Consider the following 21604-nt stretch of genomic DNA (forward strand, 5'->3'; position numbering starts at 1 on the left):
GAAATCAAACAACGGTTGGACCTCCAAATCAAGTAAGAAAGGGAAAAGTTATCAGATTTGCTTTCTCCCTTCAGGAAGTGAAGTGGGTGTTTGGACTGGATTATTTTTGTCTCCTTCCACAACATGGACAGCAGAATAGCAGGTTGAAGTTGCTATCAGTCAACATAGCTTCCTCTAGTTATCTTGTTCTGCAAGGTACTCCTCCAACTTTGCGTTTACAAGAAACACTTCTTTTAAAGTCCTTCAAGAATTAGGATTAAACGTATCACAGTGGCAGCAACTTCTACATCCCCCCATTCTTTTTATAAGTCATCAATCTCATAAGGTACAGCTTAACAGAGTTGGAAGGGACTTATAGGTCATCTAGTCCAACCCCCTACACCATTTCTGACAGTTGGCAGACTGGTCTCTTAAAAGCTCCCAATGATGAACCTCCCACAACTTCTGAAGGAAACTTCTGTTCCATTGGTTGATTGCTTTCACTGTCAGAAAATTTCTCCATTATTCCTTGCCTGGCCTTCAGGTGCTTTGGAAAATAGCTTGACCCCCTCCCCTCTGTGGCAGTCTCTCAAATATTGGAAGACTGCTATCATGTCTTCACTGGTCCTTCTCTTCACTAGACTAGCCATGCCCAGTTTCTGCAACCGGTCATTGTATGTTTTAGCCTCCAGTCCCCTAATCATCCTGGTTGCTCTTTTCTGTACTTTTTCTAGAGTCTCAACATCTTTTTATAGCCTGGTGACAAAAACTGGATGCAGTACTCTTAAGTGTGGTCTTACCAAGGCATTATAAAGTGGTACTAACACTTCATGTGATCTTGATTGTATTATTCCTCTCCTTATACAATCTTTGGTTCTGTTTTGGGGTTTTTTTTTGGCGACTGTCGCACACTGCTGGCTCATGTTGAAATGATTGTCCGCTAGGACTCCAAGATCCCTGTTCCACTTACTACTTTTCAGCCAGGTGTCACCTATTCTATGCCCGTGCATTTGGTTTTTCTTTCCTAAATGTAGCGTGTTACATTTCTCATAATTGAATTTCATTTTGTTAGAAGGTGTCAATCTGTCGATCCTTCTATACCGTGAGCCTATCTTGTGCAGTGTTGGTGTTCCTATCCATTTGGTCTTGTTTGCAAATTTGATGAATTCCCCTTCTATTGCCTTGTTTAAATCATTGATGAAGTTGAACAGATCTTGCAAATCCCCCTGTTCTGTTCTTTTTTCCATGTTCAGCGGAGTCAGGTGTTATTCGAGGAGGTGGCTGTGTATTTCTCTGAGGAGGAATGGTCTCAGCTGGATCCGGACCAAAAAGCACTACATTTGGAAGTCATGCTTGAAAACCATATGAACGTGGTTTCTCTGGGTAGGAGTTTTCTTGTCCCAAATCAGAAAGTTCAAGAAGTCAGATTATAATTACTTTTTATTTAAAAAATCACGAATGAGATATCGACTCTTGGAAGGGAAAAGGAAAATATCCAGCCTTCTGGTACTCCAAGGAAGGAAAGAGAATGTCTCTTTCCTTAGATGCCATTTCTTATCTGTATTTTTTCATTTCTATTTGAACTTATCTGTGGAGGCCCAGAAGAATGGGGTGTGCTTTTCTGTAACCTCTGGAGGTCATGTGAAAAGAACGTGTTCTCATTTGTCTTCTGAAACCTCCCCAAATTGTGTGAGAACAGAACTTGCACACTCAGGCCATGGAAGAGCATTTGCAGAAAGAAGAGGCCTAATATAGTGAGAGATAGGTGAGATCAGTAGTGGAAATCCCGCACTAAAGATCTCATGTGATCTCATACTACAGTACTTTAGGCCTCCGTTCTCTGCAAACCAAGGCTTGTGCAACACCCAGGGCAAAATGCTTTGCAAACAAAGGGAAGCCTCTTCATTTTCAAAAACCTTTGCCCTGGATTTCATGCAGTCTTCAGTTCTTAAAAAAACACAGGCCTGAAGTACTGCAGTGCGAGATCATGTGAGTCTAGTAGCCTGAGATCTTACCTGACTAGTCTCGTGTGATCTCACACTAAAATGGTTTAGGCGTCCGTTCTGTGCCAACAGAAGCCTGTACCAGATCTGCCAAAAAGCCCTTGCTTTGGACAGCGAAATAGCCATTCTTGAAACCTCCCAACCTTTACAGTCTCCGCGTGAAGAGCGTTTACAAGCCAATGGGAGACTTCAAGCAAGGAACTTTGCTCCAAAGTCTCATCGCTGGGATCAAGGAACAGGCCGAGCAGACAGATGTCATGCAGCAGCTGCTCCAAGGTGCATCAGGGAAGAAGGAGCTTCTTTCAAAATTGTTTCAGTTCTCACAGGTCTCTGCTGAAATTAACCCACCCCAATAAATCTTAAGTTTCTCCTAATTCTTCCTTGGATGTTTCCCCTAATTTTTTCTTAACTCAAAAGAGACGTTGAGTGAAATATGCATGTATATAGATAATTGTAAAGATATGTTTTCTAGATATTTTCAAAGCTTGGATGGCTCATGAATATAGAAATCACCATGTCTATATCACACCACTGTAAGCATGCAAATGTTCAATATAATGGAATTTCAGAAAAATTCAAAAGGAAATTCACTTGACTTTGTACAGTTTGACCTTTTTCTGTAACCTTGTTATCATTATAATTTCTCTTTTCCTTTGAAGGTAACAATGGGCAGGAGAGTCAAGATTCCTGTGAACAGTCCCAAGTGATCAATGCTAAAGAAGGAATGGAGAAGTTTGGAATTCGAATGGCATTCAAAAGCCATGAACGAAACCAGCCAAATAATTGGAATCAAGAAAGCTCATCTTCCACTGATGCTCCGATGCAAGACTTTCTTGCCCAGCAAGAGAAAATAAGAAAAAAAAATATTGGGAAAAGTGTGAAGCCAATCAAAGTTAAGCTACATGTAAATGAACACAATTTAAGCCAAAACAAAGGAGAAGATACTACAAGAAGACAAAATGGACAAAATTACAATGAGACATTCATTCCTTCTCTTGGAAATCAGTTCCTTACATCTCAAAAAGCGATTGACATAAAAGAGAAGCCTTATAAATGTTTGGAAAGTGGAACATATTTTAGAACAAGCAGGCAACTGACTTCCCATGAAAGGATTCACACTGGGGAGAAGCTCTACAAATGCAGAGAGTATGGTAAGAGGTTCAGAAGAGGTAGTAATCTTATTTCCCATAAAAGGATCCACTCCGGAGAGAAACTGTATAAATGCATGGAGTGTGATAATACCTTTGCTCAAAGAGGTAAACTTATTTCCCATAAGTTGATCCACAAACGGGAGAAGCCATATAAATGCATGGAGTGTGGAAAGTCCTTTGTTCAAAGAGGGCATCTTAATTGCCATAAGATGATCCACAGAGGGGAGAAGCCATTTCAATGTATGGAGTGTGGAAAGACCTTTGCTCAAAGAGGCCATCTTAATTGCCATAAGATGATCCACACAGGAGAGAGGCCATATAAATGTATGGAGTGTGGGAAGACTTTTGCTTATAGCAGTTACCTAAAAATACACAAAAGGATCCACACAGGAGAGAAGCCATTTAAATGCATGGAATGTGGAAAGACCTTTGCTCAAAGAGGTTATCTTATTTCCCATAAGGTGATCCACACAGGGGAGAAGCTGTATAAATGCATGGAATGTGGAAAGACCTTTGCTCAAAGAGTTAATCTTATTCGCCATAAGATGATCCACACAGGGGAGAGGCCATATAAATGCATGGAGTGTGGGAAGACTTTTGCTTATAGCAGTTACCTAAAAATACACAAAAGGATCCACACAGGAGAGAAACCATTTAAATGCATGGAGTGTGGAAAAACCTTTGCTCAGAGCAATGGCCTAAGAATGCACAAAAAGTTCCACACACAGGAAAATCCATTTAAATGCATGGAATGTGGAAAGACCTTTGCTCAGAGCAGTGGACTTAGTTGCCACAATAAGATCCACACGGGAGAGAAGCCGTATAAATGCATGGAGTGTGGAAAGACCTTTGCTAAGGGCAGTGGACTTAGTAGCCACAACAAGATCCACACGGGGGAGAAGCCGTATAAATGCATGGAGTGTGGAAAGGCCTTTGCTCATAGAACCCATCTTATTCGCCATAAGATGATCCACACAGGGGAGAGGCCATATAAATGCATGGAGTGTGGAAAGACCTTTGCTCGAAGATATCATCTTAATTGCCATAAGATGAGCCACACAGGGGAGAAACCATATAAATGCATGAATTGTGGAAAGTCATTTGCTCGAAAGTATGGTCTTACTTGCCATAACAAAATCCACACAGGAGAGAAGCCATATAAATGCATGGAGTGTGGGAAGACCTTTGCTCAAAATGGTAGTCTTACTTCTCATAAAAGAATCCACACTCGGGAGAAACTATGCAGCAATAGCAATTCCACTTAGACTTATATTGCACTCCACAATGCTTTACAGCACTCTGAGCAGTTTACAAGTTCAGCATATGGTCCCCAGCAATCTGGGTCCTCATTTTATCCCCCTCTGAAGGACAGCACTAGCCTTTCAAAGGTTTTCATAACTACCTATGTTAGAACAACTGGTCTGTAGTCATTCAGTTCCTTGATGGAAGATTTCTTCAGCACTGGGATCATGGTAGAGCGTTTGAAGTCAGAAGGAACATAGCGCATCTCTAGTGATTTATTGAAGATTCGTGTGAAGATGGGGGCCAATTGGTCAGCAGAGACTTATGCAAGAAGGAGTTATCTTGTCTGGGCCTGGTGCTTTTACTGGCTTTTGTCTGTGAAATAGATTTTGCACTTCTTTTTCTGTGACCAACAGATTGATTTTCTATTGTTTACATTTTGTTAGTGCTTAATTAATCATTGTGTTTTCTGGGTTATTTAATTGCTTAGTGATACAGATTACATTCTTAATCTCCCCCTCTTTTTTCCAACCACTGGTAAAATAAAGTCCATGTTTGATAATATTCTGTGTTTTCTTTCTGTTTGATTTTCAATGTAAGTATCCATTTCTGGACAGTCTAGTATCTTCCTAATTATCTCTTCATCTCACTGTTTCTTCATTTTTCTTCATTTTTCCAATATTGTGCAAGTATCCTTGCTGCTATTAAAGTATGCAATATTAAATATATACTTTGCTTATCAAGTTTTTCTGATGTTATACCTAATAACATCTTTCTGAATGATTTAATGTTTTAGCAGTAGTCTGGTTTTGTCGCAGCTTTGATCTCTTCCCTGTGTAACCCTATGCCAAAACTACATTTCCCTAGTGTCACAATGATTTATTCCTGCTTATTTCTAGTTGTTTTAATTTTTTTTAAAAAAACATAATGTTTCATCGGGCAATTCCATGCAAAGTGACACAGCAAAACTTATGAGAAACATAAGGAAATGTTCTTTTCTCATTCGGTGTGTATATCTTTAAGGAAGTCACTAAAAAATGGGGGGGGGGGGTTTCTTTACTAAAAAGGGGTTTTTAGAGTAATACATGTTCTCTGTCAGGAAATTGTGCAGCCGGTGTCCCAAATCAAGTCAGAGACACTGACACGAACTTGTAGTTTTATATAAAACGCATATATTCAACATCTCTATTTACAGCAGGGGTCCCCAAACTTGGCAACTTTAAGACTTTTGGACTTCAAGTTACCAAGTTTGGAGAATTCTGAATTAAAGTTACTAAGATAGTCAGGCATATCCCTACATCATGAGGTAAATTGTGAGGTAAATCACGGAACAGCATAGGAAACACACAGAAAAAAAGGCGGGGAAAAAGGGAGACTCCCCCTTGACACCCAGCAACCAATGTAGATTGCCTCATGCAGGAGCCTGTACACTCCAACCAATCAACTACCACTGTATATTTTGGTCCAGTTTACTGTTCCAGCTATTAAAATATCTTAACATTCTCATTCTCCTCTATTATGTGCTTTGTCTTTGGGCAAAGCAGGGGGCTTAATCCAGCCACACATTTCGAGAAAAGGGGTGTCTCCCAAATATCCCCTCCTCCTTTCTGGGAATCCTGAATTTTGATGCTTCTTTTCAGTCCCCCGCCTGAACTGTGCATGAAAAGGGGCAGCAGGGGAACATAGGATCTGAGTCAGTCTCTCCCTTTTTCTCATAAGCCTTTGCATGTGGCTTTTACCTCTGCAGGATGAGATTCTTTGCTTCCTTTTCGACGAGAAGGGCGTTCTACACCCAAGTGTCACATCTGAATCTCCATTCTCTTTAAGATTTTGCTACCTCTTTAGTTTCTGGGCTGCTCAAAAGATTTGTGGGAAGAAAAATCCAGCTCAGTTCCAAATCGGGAGAAGAATGCTGGAAACAACATGGATGCTGGCTACAAGGAAAGGTCTATTTATTTTATTTCCAGAAACTTCAATGATAGCAGCATGTTTCTCGGGTGGCTGACAAAATGGCTGAGTGAGTGGATGGATTTTTATAGAGTTCTGGGGTTTGGTGATTGAGATGCTCCAGGGGGTTGTGCAATGTATTGAGCCTTGTGTTTTTTGCTATTCCAATGGTGGTGAGTTAATCCTTTTATGTCCTAAAGAACCTCGGTGGCGCAGTGATTAGAGTGTTGTACTGCAGGCCACTTCTGCAGACTATTGGCTGCCTGTAATTTGACAGCTCAAATCCCACCAGGCTCAAGTTTGACTCAGCCTTACATCCTTCTGAGGTGTGTAAAATGAGGACCCAAAATGATTGGGAGCAATATGCTGACTCTGTAAACCACTTAGAGAGGGCTGTAAAGCACTATAAAGCGGTATTTAAGTCTAAGTGCTATTGCTAAAGGTCCTGACCTTAAAATTTTGGTGGGGGAATGTAAATTTTTAATTCCATTAGCTCCAGCCTTCTGTGGGAGCTGTGGCTGAAGGCATTTTGTTTCTGAATAGGCTGGCCTGGGTTTCTGTAAATGGATACTGAATGGAATGCTCCAGTTTTCTCAATAGATACAAAAACTCTCATTCATAAAACTTAACTGTTGCAGGCAGGGGTGGGATTCTACCAGTTTGCACCTATTCGCTAGAACCGGTTGTTAACATTCTAAGCAGTTCGGAGAACTGGTTATCCTGTAAGGAAGGCAGGAAGGAAACATTCTGATGTTGCTCACAGAAACTGCCTCTCCATTAACCCTTATTACATTCTGGACAGGACTAAACTTCCTGTCTCAGGAACTTCTCTGGAGTTCTTTTTCCTTCCTTTGCTTGTGTGGAGTGACTGTTCAAAGTTACAATGGCATTGAAAAAAGTGACTTACGATCATTTTTCACACTTACAACTGTTGTCATGAGAGGCCAGGTGAGATGTGTGCCTCAATGTGATATTGAGTTGGCCACACCCAGCCAATAACATGACTACCAAGCCATGTCCACCCAGTCACATGACCACCAAGCTATGCCCACCACCTAAGCCACGGCCACATAACCAGTTGTTAAAAATTTGAATCCCACCCCTGGTTGCAGGGACTGCCTGGAGTATTTTCCTGGTAGTGGAGAGAAATGAATGATTTGATCCTAGGAAAGTTTTCTTTCTGGAGGGGTTGGGATGCTGACTTCCTACAGGTTCTATAGTAAGCAAGTGCACAGTCCTAGAGGCACTTACGCAGGAAAAATCAAAGGTACAAGTACAGATTAGGTGAAACCTGGTTCGAAAACAGTGAGAGGGACCTTAGAGCCTTAGTGGACGATCACTTAAATATGAGCCTGAAGTTTGTGACAACAGCCAAAACAGCTAATACAATCCTCGGTTGTAGGAACAGAGGCATAGAATCAAAATCACATGAAGTATTAGTACTACTTACTAAACCTTAGTAAGACTACACCTGGAATACATTATCCAGTTTTGGTCACCACATTACGAAAAAAGATGTTGCGATTTTAGAAAAAGTGCAGAGAAGAGCAACTAAGATGATGAAAGGCCTGGAGATTAAAACATATGAAGAACGGTTGCAGGAACTGGGCCTGGCTAGTCTAGAGAAAAGGAGGACTAAGGAGGACATGATAGCTATTTTCCAGTATTTGAGGGGCTGCTACAAAGAAAAGGGAGTCAACTTATTTTCCAAAGCACCAGAAGGCAAGAAACAATGGATGAAAATTAATCAAGGAGAGGACCCTGAGAAGACCTCCAAGGCCCCTTCCATCTCTGATACTCTATCATTCTTTCTTGTTTTGGCTCAGGTATTTTCATATTCCTGAGCAACATGGTATGCAAAATAGAAGCACCAAGATGCTCTCGGTCAGCTTAGCCTCCATTGAGCAGTAGGGTCAAACTTCTGGGAGGGGAGGGGAAGGGGAGAGGAAGATAGAAGAATAGGAATAAGAATAGGAATGGGAACAGGAACAGAACAGGATTTTTGATTGGCCAAGTATGATTGGACACACAAGGAATTTGTCTCCAGTGTGGAAGCTCTCAGTGTACATATAAACAGTCATAGATCATAATAAATAACAATTTATAAATCATAAGACACCAATAGGATAAGATTATGAATTTGGAAGTGGACCACTAGATCATAGTAGTATAATGGTATATACTACACTATCAGACTCCAGAATTGGTCACTGAACAAATAAAGACGGACTCGCTTCAGGCAGTAATTATTTTTTATTGATTATTACATTTATACCACACCTTTCTATTTCTATAACCACTCAAGATAAGTTTACAAAAAAAATGTAAAAACAAGAAGATGCAGTAAAATACGCATACAATATTTTTATGGGCTTTCCTTTACATGGACACTTTTATGGGACACATGGTAACAGCTCTGAGTAAAGTTTTTCCCACACTCCATACATTTATGGGGTTTCTCCCCATGGTAGATGTTTCTATGGTAAGAAAGGTGACTGCTCCTGCTGAAGCCCTTTCCACACTCCAGACATTTGTAAGGTTTTTCCCCCGTGTGGATCCTTTTATGGTAGGTGAGGTAACAGCTTTGAGTAAAGCTCTTTCCGCACTCCAGACATTTAAACGGCTTATCTCCTGGATGGATGTTTTTATGGGAAGATAGGTGACTGCTTCTAATGAAGCTCTTTCCGCACTCCAGGCATTTGTAAGGTTTCTCCCCTGTGTGGATCCTTTTGTGGATCGTGAGATCCGTGCTGCCTCTGCAAGTCTTCCCGCATTCCGTACACTTTATACATTTCTCTCCTGTGTGGATCCTTCGATGGGCCTGAAAGGCACTGCGGTCTCTGAAGCACCTTCCGCAGTCCGCACAGCTGTACGGCTTCTCCCCAGTATGGATCCTCATGTGGTTAGGCAGGTGACTGCTCCACCTGAAAGTTTTTCCGCACTCCACGCACATGTATGGCTTCTCCCCGGTGTGGATTCTCATGTGGCAAGTGAGGTGACCCCTTTGAATGAAGCTCTTTCCGCACTCCATGCATTGAAAGGGTTTCTCCCCGGTGTGGATCCTTTTATGTAACGTCAGGTTGCTGTTCATTGTAAAGCCCTTTCCACATTCCATACATTTGAAGGGTTTCTCACCCGTGTGGACCCTTTTGTGAGATGTAAGGTCGGTATTGCGCCGAAAGCTTTTCCCGCACTCTGGGCATTTGTACGGCTTCTCCCCCGTGTGGATCCTTTTATGGGAAGTGAGGGAACTAGAGTGGCTGAAGCTTTTCCCACATTCCACGCATTGATACGGTTTGTTTTCTGTGGAGACGCTCTGATATAACGCCAGAGGGAAGTTCTCATAGTAACTCTCTACACGGTCTCTGCGTTCACAAGCTTTCGCTTTTGTGAGGATCCGACAATCTTTGTTTCTATCAGGTTTATCTTTGAACTGTTCTCCATACCATGAATTATGTCCCTTTTTCTTTCGCTTCTGATGTTCTTGGGTCTGGAGGTCCTGTGTTTCCATATTTAAAGTAGTTGAGAACGTCTCATCCTGATCACTTGGCCAGTTGTCCTCACCTTCTTCTGGTCTCCATATATTTTGAAACATCTCTTCTTGTCCTTCATTCTTAACTGTTTGCAATGGAAACATCCTTGCCTTCTCATTAGTCTTATTCTCTTGCCCATCACCTGCAAGGGGTTTAAAAAAGAAAAGATAAGTACAGGTAGTCCTCAACTTACAACTACAATTGAGCCCAAAATTTCTGTTGCTAAGTGAAACATTTGTTAAATAAATATTGCCCCATTTTACGACCTTTCTTGCCACAGTTGTTAAGTAAGTAACATGATTGCTAAGTGAATCTGGCTTCCCCATTGACTTTGCTTGTCAGAGGGTCGCCAAAGAGGATCACATGACCTTAGGACACTGCAACCATCATAAATATGAATCAGTTGGCAAATGTCCGAATTTTGATCACATGAGTATAGGGATGCTTTAACAGTCGTTAAGTGTGAAAAACCATAAGTCACTTTTTCCAATGCCGTTGTAACTTTGAACGATCACTAAATGAACCATTGTAAGTCGAGGACTACCTGTAATAGCTGTTAGAATAATAAAGAAAAAATGAATTCCCAAGAAAAAATAAACTCCATGCATTGCCATTTTAACTCCAGCATTTCAAATCTCTCATTTATTTCATATGGCATCACAGAATACAGCATTAATGCACAACATGTTGGGGTCAGAACAAGGGCCAGTCTGGGAGTCTGGGGAGGACTCGGACAAGGATCCTGCATCTGATGTAGAGATGAGGCCAGGGCCATCAGGGAGTTAAGTGCTGACTCTGGAGCCTCCAGAATCTGGCAACAGTGAGGCAGAGGAACAAGGAGAGCCTGTTCCCAGTGCGCATGTGCACAAAGCTACCAGAAAGCAAGAGCAGCTAAGACAAAAGGGGTGACTCGGGAGTAAGGCTTGGAGGTGATTACCCCTCCCATAAGATATAAAGGAAGTGCAAAGGGACAGGAACCTTTGCAGGAAGCAATGTCGTTCGCTCTGTTTGGATTAAACCTTGAAGGTCTGTAGACTTTGTAATTCGTTTGGCTTTTACAGTTAATTGGGCACTTCAGTTGTTGGCAACAATTCAAAGGAGATAAAGGTGGGTGCTTATCTCAAGAGACTATTTGGGACTCATTACGGGCTGGGAATGAACATAATTCCCAGCATTGAAATAAAACAAGAGTTGTTTGCTTAATTACGGTCTCAGGAAGCCTTGGTCAGAACACAACATTCATAAAAACAGCATATAAAAGTCCTTTCCACTTTCTAAACTTGAAAACCAAGATGATGCTTAAATTTAATTTTAAAAAGTCACATTTTTCAGTGCCATTGTAACTGGTCACTAAATGAACCGTTTTAAGTTGAGGATCCCCTGTAGCCTGATTGTTAAGTGAATCTGTCTTCCCTGTTCACTTTGCTTGTCACAAGGTCGCAAAACCTGATCACATGATCTGAGGACACTGCAACCGTCATAAATATGAACCAATTACCAAGCATCCAAATTTTGATGACGTGACCATGAGGATGCTGCAACAGCTGTAACAGTGAAAAACAGTCATCAGTCACTTTTTTCAGTGCAATCGTAACTATGAATGGTCACTAAACCAACTGTTGTAAGTTGAGGACCAACTACGGGTATTTCGAAAGAGAAGGAGATCGAAAAACATATGTACAAATCAGGATAAATCAAGGCCCTTACCTAGAAAAGCCACGTTTCTTGAATTTTCCAGCATGACCTCACGATGCAAAGCTTTTTGATGAGGGTCCAGTAAGGCCCACTCTTCTTCGGTGAAAAAGACGACCACATCCTGGAAGGACACGCGATTCTGAAAGAAAGAGAAAGTTCCCAGTGAACGTAATGTCCAGGATGTTCTTACAAGTTCTCTATCTTAAGTCACGTATCTTAAAAAGTATCATGCCCCTGTTGGAATCTGACTCAGAGGAGGAAGCCGAACAGCTGACAGGGAGTGGGAGTGTGGCTCCGTTGGCTGTGGAAGAAACTGAGGAAGGGCAAAGTCCGGTTGGGCAGAGCAGGAAAGAGGTAGAACAAGGGAGAGGGAATTCAGAGGAAGACCCAGGCCACCCCCTCTTCATTCTAGGTCATGCAGGGAGGAACGGAGAAGAGAACAATGTGGGTTGCATGGCTTACAGGGGAGGAAAGGGCCCTGATCCCCTTCATTATCTGCAGCTGGGAACAGTGTATAAAAAAGGCAAGCTGTGTGCAGAAAGCTGTTGGGAGCAAACGTGAGTTATCTTCTAGCATCGTGGCTTATCTATGTTCCTGGCGTCTTCCCAATATTGTGAGTTTTGCCATGCTTTCAAGTTTGAAATTCCTGCTCCTGCCCTGCCAAACTAATTACTTCAGTTTGATTTGTTTGGATTTTAAATTACAGTTTGTGTGTAACTTGTTTTGGACTGAATTTTCTACAGTCAAAGACTGTTCCTGGGAGAGTTTTTCTCCAGCCCAAAGGTAACCTGGACATTGGGGGCAAAGTTGGAGATAAGAAAGGGATTCTTATTGGTTATCTGACTGTGTTGCCTGTGTGCCACGCCCTGAGTCATCACAAAAAGGATGGGTTCTTTACTTGAAGATTCAAATGATGTCAAAGAAAATAGATAGACCTCAGACCAACCACGCATTGTGGATCAAAGGTTTAGATTGTGAATGATTCAATAAGAGTGCCTGTGGTCCATCTCACTTAAGTTAGGTAGCAAAGGAGTCTTCCTTGCCTCAAGTGTAAAGTCTTACACTTAGGCAAGAAAAACCAAAAGTACACATATAGCAGGGGTGAGCAAACTACGGCCCAGGGGCCACATCCGGCCCGTTGGTCTTTTTAATCCGGCCCGCCGAAGATTGGTACAGCATTAAGGTTTGATGTGAATGATTGAATGATTGCATTCATTTGATTTTGACTTGTAATGACAGGCATTTCGACACCAGGTGGTGGCCCATCTGTCAAATTTTAAAAGTCAATGAGGCCCCCCGAGCCAAAACGTTTGCCCACCCCTGACATATAGACTGGGTGAAACCGGGCTTAATATTTATTTATTTATTGAATTGATATTGCCCCCTATTCACCCATGTCGACTTGAGGCGGCTTACAGAATGTAAAACCATATTTAAAATTTAAAAAACAAAACTAACAGAAAGAATCAAATAAATTAATAAAGTACAATAGAACAAAATCTGGAAAAACAAAAATATAAAAATCACCTCCAACTCCCACCCCCACCCCCCATCCCAACGTCAGCAGATCACACAAGCCATTTGATGGGCTCCATCCCGCTCTGGGTTCCACAGGGGCCTGCTGGCAGAACCAGGTCTTCAGCACTTTCTGGAAGAATGCACTGAATCTCTGGAGGAATGATGTTCCAGAGAGAGGGAGCCATCACAGAGAAGGCCCTTCTTCCAGGTCCCACCAGGTGAATCTCCCTCAGGGATGGGACCCACAGCATTCCCTGCCTCCTAGCAGTATCTGTGAGGTGGATCTTGGAGTCTTAGTGGACAACCAGCTAAATATGAGCCAGCAGTGTGCAGCGGCAGCAGCCAAAAAAGCTTATGCAATCCTAAGTTGCATTAACAGAGGGATACAATCAAGATCAAGGGAAGTATTAATACCACTCTATAAAGCCTTAGTAAGACCACAGCTAGACTACTGCATTCAGTTTTAGTCACCACATTATAAAAAAGATGTTGAGACTCTAGAAAAAAAGTGCAGAGAAGAGAAACCAAGATGATTAGGGGACTGGAGACTAAAACATACGATGAATGGTTGCAGGAACTGGGCTTGGCTAGTCTATTAAAGAGAAGGACCGGGGAGACAGGATAGCAGTCCTCCAATATTTGAGGGGCTGCCCCAGAGAGGAGGAGGGGGGTCAAGCTATTTTCTAAACAGCCTGTCGGCGAGACAAGGAATAATGGATGGAAACTGAACGAGGAGAGATTTAACCTGGAAATAAGGTGAAACTTTCTGACAGTGATAACAATCAACTAATGGAACAGAAGTTGCCTTCAGAATTTGTGGGAGCTTCATCACTGGAAGCTTTAAGAGGAGACTGGGCTGGCATCTGTCAAAAATGATGTAGGGTCTGCTTGCAGGGGTGGACTAGATCAGGGGTCTCCAATTTGAAGACTTATTGACTTCAACTCCCAGAATTCCGCAGCCAGCTTTGTTTGTGGGCTTCAGCTTTGCTGGCTGAGGAATTCTGGGAATTGAAGTCAATAAGTCTTAAAGTTGCCAAGGTTGGAGACCCCTGGATTAAATGACCTACAAGGTCCCTTCCAACTCTCTTAATCTGTATCTATCTCAGGTCATGGTCTGGTTTGGAGGAGGAGGAGGAGATGGAACTGGGATCTTCCAACAGGGATGGCATGTCTCCCTTGGCATGTTTGGAAAGGCCGGGGCTGAAGACGATGCTGTCCTGGGCCCCTCAGGCATTGGGGGAGGTGGTCGTCGAGACAGACAGCTCTCTACCTTCACAGACACAGGGGAGGATAGGCTGCTGACAGGCAGTGGTGCCCATAGGCAGCCGATCCCCTCTGATGAGGAACAGCTGCCTCCTCCACTGAACCAAGGACAAGGAGAGAGAAGCGTAGGCAAGCCCAGAGAAGGAAAAAACAGCAAGCCCTAAAAGACTGAAAAAAAATAGGGCAGCATGATGTGCCTAGAGTTACGAAACGCACATCATGCTGCCCTATTTTTCTGCATCTTTCCCATGTTCTCCACTTACCCGAACTACAGGTATGGATGCTGGTTTTGCTTTATCAAAAGGATCTGATTCTGCAAACACAGGCGATGTTTTTCTCCCTGTGAGAAAGACAAAATTAGGGGAAAGTAGGCTTTCTGAAAAGATCCTTAATGACATCCAGAAAGGAGGAGGAGGAGGAAGGAGGAAGGAGGAGGAGGAGGAAGGAGGAGGAGGAGGAGGAGGAGGAGGAGGAGGAGGAAGGAGGAGGAGGAGGTGGAGGAGAGCAAGAACAGGAAGAAGAGGAGGAGGAGGAGGAGGAAGGAGGAAGGAGGAGGAGGAGGAGGAAGGAGGAGGAGGAAGAAGAAGGAGGAGGAGGAAGAAGGAGGAGGAGGAGAAGGAGGAGGAAGGAGGAAGAAGGAGGAGGAGGAGGAGGAGGAAGAAGGAGGAGGAGGAAGAAGGAGGAGGAGGAGAAGGAGGAGGAAGGAGGAAGAAGGAGGAGGAGGAGGAGGAGGAGGGAGGAGGAGGAAGAAGGAGGAGGAGGAAGGAGGAGGAAGGAAGGAGGAAGGAGGAAGGAGGAGGAGGAGGAGGAGGAGGAAGAAGGAGGAGGAAGAAGGAGGAGGAGGAGAAGGAGGAGGAGGAGGAAGGAGGAAGAAGGAAGAGGAGGAGGAAGAAGAAGGAGGAGGAGGAGGATGAAGGAGGAAGAAGGAGGAGGAGGAAGAAGGAGGAGGAGGAGGTGGAGAGAGAGCAAGAACAGGAAGAAGGAGGAGGAGGAGGAGGAGGAAGGAGGAAGGAGGAGGAGGAAGGAGGAAGAAGGAGGGGAGGAGGAGGAAGAAGGAGAAGGAGGAGGAGGAGGAGAAGGAGGAAGAAGGGAGGAAGGAGGAGGAAGAAGAAGGAGGAGGAAGGAGGAAGGAGGAAGGAGGAGGAGGAAGGAGGAAGAAGGAGGAGGAGGAGGAGGAGGAAGGAGGGAAGGAGGAGGAGGAGGAAGAAGGAGGAGGAGGTGGAAGAGAGCAAGAACAGGAAGAAGAGGAGGAGGAGGAAGGAGGAGGAGGAAGGAGGAAGAAGGAGGAGGAGGAGGAAGAAGAAGGAGGAGAAGGAGGAGGAAGGAGGAAGAGAGGAGGAGGAGGAAGGAGGAAGAAGGAGGAGGAGGAAGGAGGAGGAGGAGGAAGGAGGAGGAAGGAGGAAGAAGGAGGAGGAGGAGGAGGTGGAGGAGAGCAAGAACAGGAAGAAGAGGAGGAGGAGGAGGGAGGAAGGAGGAAGGAGGAGGAGGAAGGAGGAAGAGGAGGAGGAGGAGAGGAGGAGGAAGAAGGAGGAGGAGGAGGAGGAGGAAGGAGGAAGAAGGAGGAAGGAGGAAGAGGAAGAAGGAGGAGGAAGAAGGAGGAGGAGGAGAAGGAGGAGGAAGGAGGAAGGAAGAGGAGGAGGAGGAGGAAGAAGAAGGAGGAGGAGGAGGATGAAGGAGGAAGAAGGAGGAGGAGGAAGAAGGAGGAGGAGGTGGAAGAGAGCAAGAACAGGAAGAAGAAGAGGAGGAGGAGGAGGAAGAAGGAGGAGGAGGAGGAGGAGGAGGAGGAAGGAGGAAGGAGGAGGAGGAGGAGGAGGAAGAAGGAGGAGGAGGAGGTGGAGGAGAGCAAGAACAGGAAGAAGAGGAGGAGGAGGAGGAAGAGTGGGGAGGATTATGACTAGAATCTCAAAGGAATTTACAGTTCTTGGAAAGAATCTTATCATACCTGTTAAGAGGTTCTGACTTGGATCTTCTGAGGAAATTTTGTTGAAGATGAGCTCCTGAGATGGATGTCCTCTTGCCTTGAGTCTTTCAGAGGTCACTCCCACAAATGATCCCTGGGCAAGAAATACCATACAAGAGGAGTTAAGGATATTCATACTATCAGATTCTTACCCTTTGCTTCCAATTTCAGAGCCCCAGATTTCCATCAGTGGGAACACAAAAACATGGTACCCCAACAGTTCGCTTGAAATATGGCCTCTGAAAGTGACAAGGGCTTAATTTGCCTACAGATGTTGCCATCGTGTTCATAATTCCAGAAAGCTCAAGTAGCAAAACACCATTGTATTTTTTAGAGTGTAAGACGCACTTTTTCCACCACCAAAAGTGGGTGGAAATGTCTGTGCATCTTATACAGCGCATGTTGCTGAAGCCCCGCCCACCCACCAGACTCCACCCTTTGACCTCTGCCTCCCAGCAATTTGCCTCCTTGCAGCAAACAGCAGTCTGTTTCAGCTTCAGCACAGCCTGATTAGCACAAACAGCTGATTGTCGGTTGGATTGGCCTCTGGGCGATCAGCTGTTTCAGGCTGCAGGGATTGCTATAGTCTATGGCCGCCTTCGCACGCCCCATTTTTGGCCTCCGCATCCTGTTTTTGCCCACGACGCACCCCATTTTCAGCCTCTGGGCGCCCCATTTTCCAGCCATTCCGATCCTTGCTGCCCGGAACAGGCCAAAAATGGGGAACACGGCGGCCAAAAATGGGGCAGAATCCAAAAACAGGACATGCGGAGGCCGAAAACATGGGACACAGAGGCTACAATAGCCTGCAGCCTGAAACAGCTGATCGTCGGGAAGCCGATCCAACTGACAATCGGCTACTTGTGCTAATCAGGCTGTGCTGAAGCTGAAATAAGCTGTTTGCTATTTGCTTCAAGGAGGCAAATTGCTGGGAGGCAGAAGCAGATTTTTTTTTTCTTGTTTTCCTCCCCAAAAGCTAGGTGTGTCTTATACTTCAGAGCATCTTATCGAAAAATACGGTAAACATTGAAGAATGGTGTTACCATCCATCTGGAACTAACAGGAGAGCATCTTCTCACCTGCAATTTCTCCTCGTTTGTTTGGTTCAGGAGGAAGCCCTCTGCCAAGGCCACCGCCTGGGAACTCGTCTCTGGTTCACACTCCTGGACCCAGCTCTTCATCTCCAGAGGCAGGATGGCCACAAACTGCTCCAGGATCACCAGGTCCAGCATCTCAGCTTTGGTGATCCTTTCTGGTTTCAGCCACTGGGTGCAAAGCTGGTGGAGCTGGCTGCAAAGCTCTCGGGGTCCCTTGGCCTCTTCATATCGGAAGTCTCTGAAACACTGACACTGTTCATGCAATCCAGCCACTTCTTCCTCTAGGTTCTTCGGTCTGATTTTTTCTCTGGTGGTCTCGGGACAAGGAAATTGTCGTTGTCTTTCCTCTGCTGGGTATTCTTCATGCATTTTTCTCTGTGTTTTCTAACAAAAAACAAAATGGGATCAGCTTTTTCCTGATCTCCAAAGTGATCTTCCTTGGAACCTCAACTGCACGAGGAGGTTCTGGAAAAAATCTCACCCTTCCTTACTTATGATATACCTTTGCAGTCGAAAACTCCTGAGCAAGAGAAGATGCTTCCAGGTATTAACCAGCGGTATAACTTGCCACCAGAAACTGTGTGTTTTCCAACACTGGAGATTTTTAAGAAGTGACTGTACCAGCCATGGTATAGGGCCAGGGTCAGCAACCTTAAACACTCAAAGAGCCACAAAGGGGCTAAGCAGAAGCCCCCTGTTCAATTCTGGAGCTGACCAGAAGTCTGTTTCCCCCACCATAGAGTCTCTTCCTAGCATGGCGTCCTGTTTGCTCTGCCAACTGGAAGTCCGTTTCCCCCACCATAGAGTCTCCTCTAACGCAGTGTCTTTTTTTCCTCTGCCAACCCTGAAGCCCAGTCCCTCCTCCGCCCACCATAGAGTCTCCTCCTAGCACGGCATCCTTTTTCCTCTACCTATCGTAACTGAAAGCCCTATCAATTGTGGAGCTGACCGGCAACAGACAGCTACATAGGGGTAGGATCCTACCGGTTCAGCCCGGTTCTATAGAACCGGCAGCTCCAAAGAGCAGCTGACACAGAACCAGTGGGTTTTGGTCTGCTGTTTGGCCCACCTACCTGCCCAGGCTCTAGGCTGTCCTTTAGTGGCTGTGTTTTTCTCCTCAGCTGCGTTGCGCAGCACAACTGAATGCCGCTCGTCAGCTGGAAAAGGTAAATGCTTGCCAGAGCTGGTAGCGCGCACGCATGTGCAGCACACATTTGACGTGCATGTGCGCGCTCCCCAAACCGGTTGTTATGCCAGTTGGATCCCACCCCTGGAGCCACAGCATAGGGATGAAAGAGCCACATGCGGCTCCAGAGCCGTGGATTGCCGACCCCTGATATAGGGTCTCCTACTTGAGGAGGGGATTGGACTAGAAGAGCTCCAAGGTCCCTTCCTACTCTGTTGTTCTGAATTCTGTGAAGGGTCCTTGGTGCTCTCTGAGCTTACCTGTTTTCTTGAAAAGTTTCATTACCCAAACTGGGTTACATCATCACTGCTACTGGTAGCACTGACGATGCTATCTAATTTGGATAATGAAACATCTGCAAGAAAACAAGCAAGCTCAGAGAGCACCAAGGACCCCCTCATGCCAACCCTGAGCTACAAATAGTCTCCGTTATTAGATAATAAACTACTGGAACTGAAGAGACCCAAGCCTCGTGAAGAAGTTCTCACACGTCTACATTTTTTGATTCTTTGAGAAGAATCCATGTAAGATGAGTGTTTGCGGGCATGATCCCAGCCAAACTTGAGGTATTTCTTATTCCTTTGCTGGAAGAGGCCTGAAGAGAGCCTTCAATGAGAGGAGATGGCTCTGGATTTAATCCAGCTGTAGCTCTTTCATCCAGGGATTGGTCACTCTACCTCTAAGCAACAAACTCTTGGATCAATTCCCACCCGTCATAATCACCACAGAAATGGAACACAGATGCAGTATTCTAGGTATGGTCTTATTAAGGCTTTATAGACTGGTATTAATACCTCATTTGATCTTGATTACACCCCTCTCTTAATGCAATTTAGGATTACACTGGCTTTTTTTGCTGCCGCTGCGCACTATTGGCTCATATTTAGCTGGTTGTCCACTAAGACTCCAACATCCCTCTCATAGTTACTGCTATCGAGCCTGGTTTCACCTAGTCTATATGTGTACTTTTGGTTTCTCTTGCCTAAGTGTAGGACTTTACTTTTCGCTACATTGAATTTCATTTTGTTAGACATGTCCCAGTGTTCTAGTCTGTCAAGATCCATCTGGATCTTGAGGTTATCATCTAGGGTGTTGGCTTTTCCTGCCAGCTTAGTGTCATCTGCAAATTTGGTAAGTTCTTCTTCTATTCCCTCATCAAAGTCATTTATGAAGATACTGAAGAATACTGGGCCTAAGACAGAACCTTGTAGCACCCCATTGCTTACTTCCCTCCGTGTAGACTTAGACCCATTAAGGACTACTCACTGAGTACAGTTTGTCAGCTAGTTGTGAATCCACCTGATGATGTTGCCATGTATCCCATTTTTCTGTAGCTTACCAAGATTACTGGTGGAGGGGTCCTGCAGTCTTTTTGTTCTCTTTTGGGCTGGCTTATTGTCTCTTTTGCATACTCTGTAGATGTTAATGTCATCAAAAAAGCACAACAAAGAATGTTTTTTCTGTGAATTCAGGAAGTTCACTCTGCCCAAAGAACTGCTGATTCAGTTCTACAGAGGAATTATTGAGTCTGTCATCTGCACCTCTGTAACTCTCTGTTTTGGCTCTGCAACCCAACAAAACAGACACAGACTTCAGAGAGTAATTAGGACTGCAAAAAAACAACAATACTACCAACCTGCCTTCCATGGAGGACCTGTATCCTGCACAAGTCAAAAAGAGGGCTGTGAAAATATCTACAGACCCCTCACATCCTGGACATAAATTGTTTCAACTTTTACCCTCAAAACAACGCTATAGGGCACTGCACACCAGAACAACCAGACACAAGGAGTTTTTTTCCAAACGCCACCACTCTGCTGAACACACAATTCCCATAACACTGTCAAACTATTTAGTAAGACTGTATTACTATTATTCTTGTCATCCTTCCTATTACCCATCTCTTCCCACTTATGACTATAATCGTGTTGCTTTTATCTTTATGATTTATATTATTAGATGTTCCCTAGTATGATTTGATTGCTTATTAGCAACCTATGACTATCACTAAGTGTTGTATCTTATGATTCCTGATGAATGTATTTTTTTTTAATGGGTTTGGGCTGACAGCTGTGGAAAACAGCCCCTCTGCCTCTCCTCCCGGTTCTGGGCAGCTGTCCTGCTTTCCATCTGCACACCTGGATCCCAACTCCACGTGGTTTTATTTACAGATATTCATCCCTTATTGCAAAGCTTGAGTTGTTTGTTTTTGGCTAAGAACCAAGTTTAGGGCTGCTTGCAAAGCACAGTGAGCAAAAGGTGAAGATGCTGGCCAGCTTACAATTCAGCCTCTCCCCCCCCCCACTCCCCTCTGGTCCTCCCTCTCTTTGCTTCTCTTCCCACAGATTATTTTTATTTCCTTTGGCTTTTTTTGGACTTGATCCGTTTCACAAGGGAGTACTCTCGCGCCCAGAAATGCACGGAAAGAGGATCGCACGGCGTGTGTGTGTGTGTGTGTGTGTGTGTGTGTGTGTGTGTGTGAGAGAGAGAAAGAGAGAGAGAGAGGATGGATAGATAGATAGATAGATAGATAGATAGATAGATAGATAGATGCAGACAGATACAGTAGAGATAGATATAGATACATAGATAAATAGTTCCTGTTTCTCTCTCCCTCCACCCACCGACCCTCCCTCCCTCCCGTACCAAGACAGCTTTGCAATCAAGAGGAAATACCTTGCTTTCCCCCCCCCTTTTCTCCGCTCCCTTTCTCTTTCCAGAGGAAAAGGGGGGGCCACTCGGTGTCCCTCCGTTCCTGCAAGATAAATAGATGATAATGATAGATATAGGTAGGTAGGTAGGTAGGTAGATAAATACCGTAGAGATAGGTATAGGTAGATAGGTAGATAGGTAGATAGATAGATAGATAGATAGATAGATAGATAGATAGATAGATAGATAGATAGAGATAGATAGATAGATAGATAGATAGACAGACAGACAGAGACAGACAGACAGACAGACAGACATAGACAGATGCCGAAGAGATAGCTAGGTAAGTAGATAGATAGATAGATAGATAGATAGATA

The 21604-nt window shown here is 44.2% G+C and overlaps 3 protein-coding genes across 3 annotated transcripts in view; 2 read left to right on the forward strand and 1 right to left on the reverse strand.

Moving 5' to 3' along the window:
• Positions 1-21604, forward strand: part of LOC148126636 (vomeronasal type-2 receptor 26-like) — a 142237-nt gene that overhangs the window by 9052 nt on the left and 111581 nt on the right. The window lies entirely within an intron of this gene.
• Positions 10-4939, forward strand: LOC113452206 (uncharacterized). Its single transcript, XM_087928127.1, has 3 exons — positions 10-32; positions 1233-1362; positions 2642-4939. The coding sequence occupies exons 2-3, from the start codon at positions 1329-1331 to the stop codon at positions 4396-4398; spliced, it is 1791 nt and encodes a 596-aa protein (XP_087784253.1). The 5' UTR covers positions 10-32; positions 1233-1328; the 3' UTR covers positions 4399-4939.
• On the reverse strand, positions 8561-20612 carry LOC113452202 (uncharacterized). The gene is made up of 6 exons (XM_026723647.2): positions 19914-20612; positions 17371-17772; positions 16274-16385; positions 14595-14671; positions 11563-11689; positions 8561-9997 (listed from the first exon to the last, which is right to left on the reverse strand). The coding sequence occupies exons 1-6, from the start codon at positions 20004-20006 to the stop codon at positions 8688-8690; spliced, it is 2121 nt and encodes a 706-aa protein (XP_026579432.2). The 5' UTR covers positions 20007-20612; the 3' UTR covers positions 8561-8687.

Source organism: Pseudonaja textilis, chromosome 2, assembly GCF_049901715.1.
Source record: "Pseudonaja textilis isolate UNSWEBS1 chromosome 2, rPseTex1.2, whole genome shotgun sequence".
Classification (NCBI taxonomy): domain Eukaryota; kingdom Metazoa; phylum Chordata; class Lepidosauria; order Squamata; family Elapidae; genus Pseudonaja; species Pseudonaja textilis.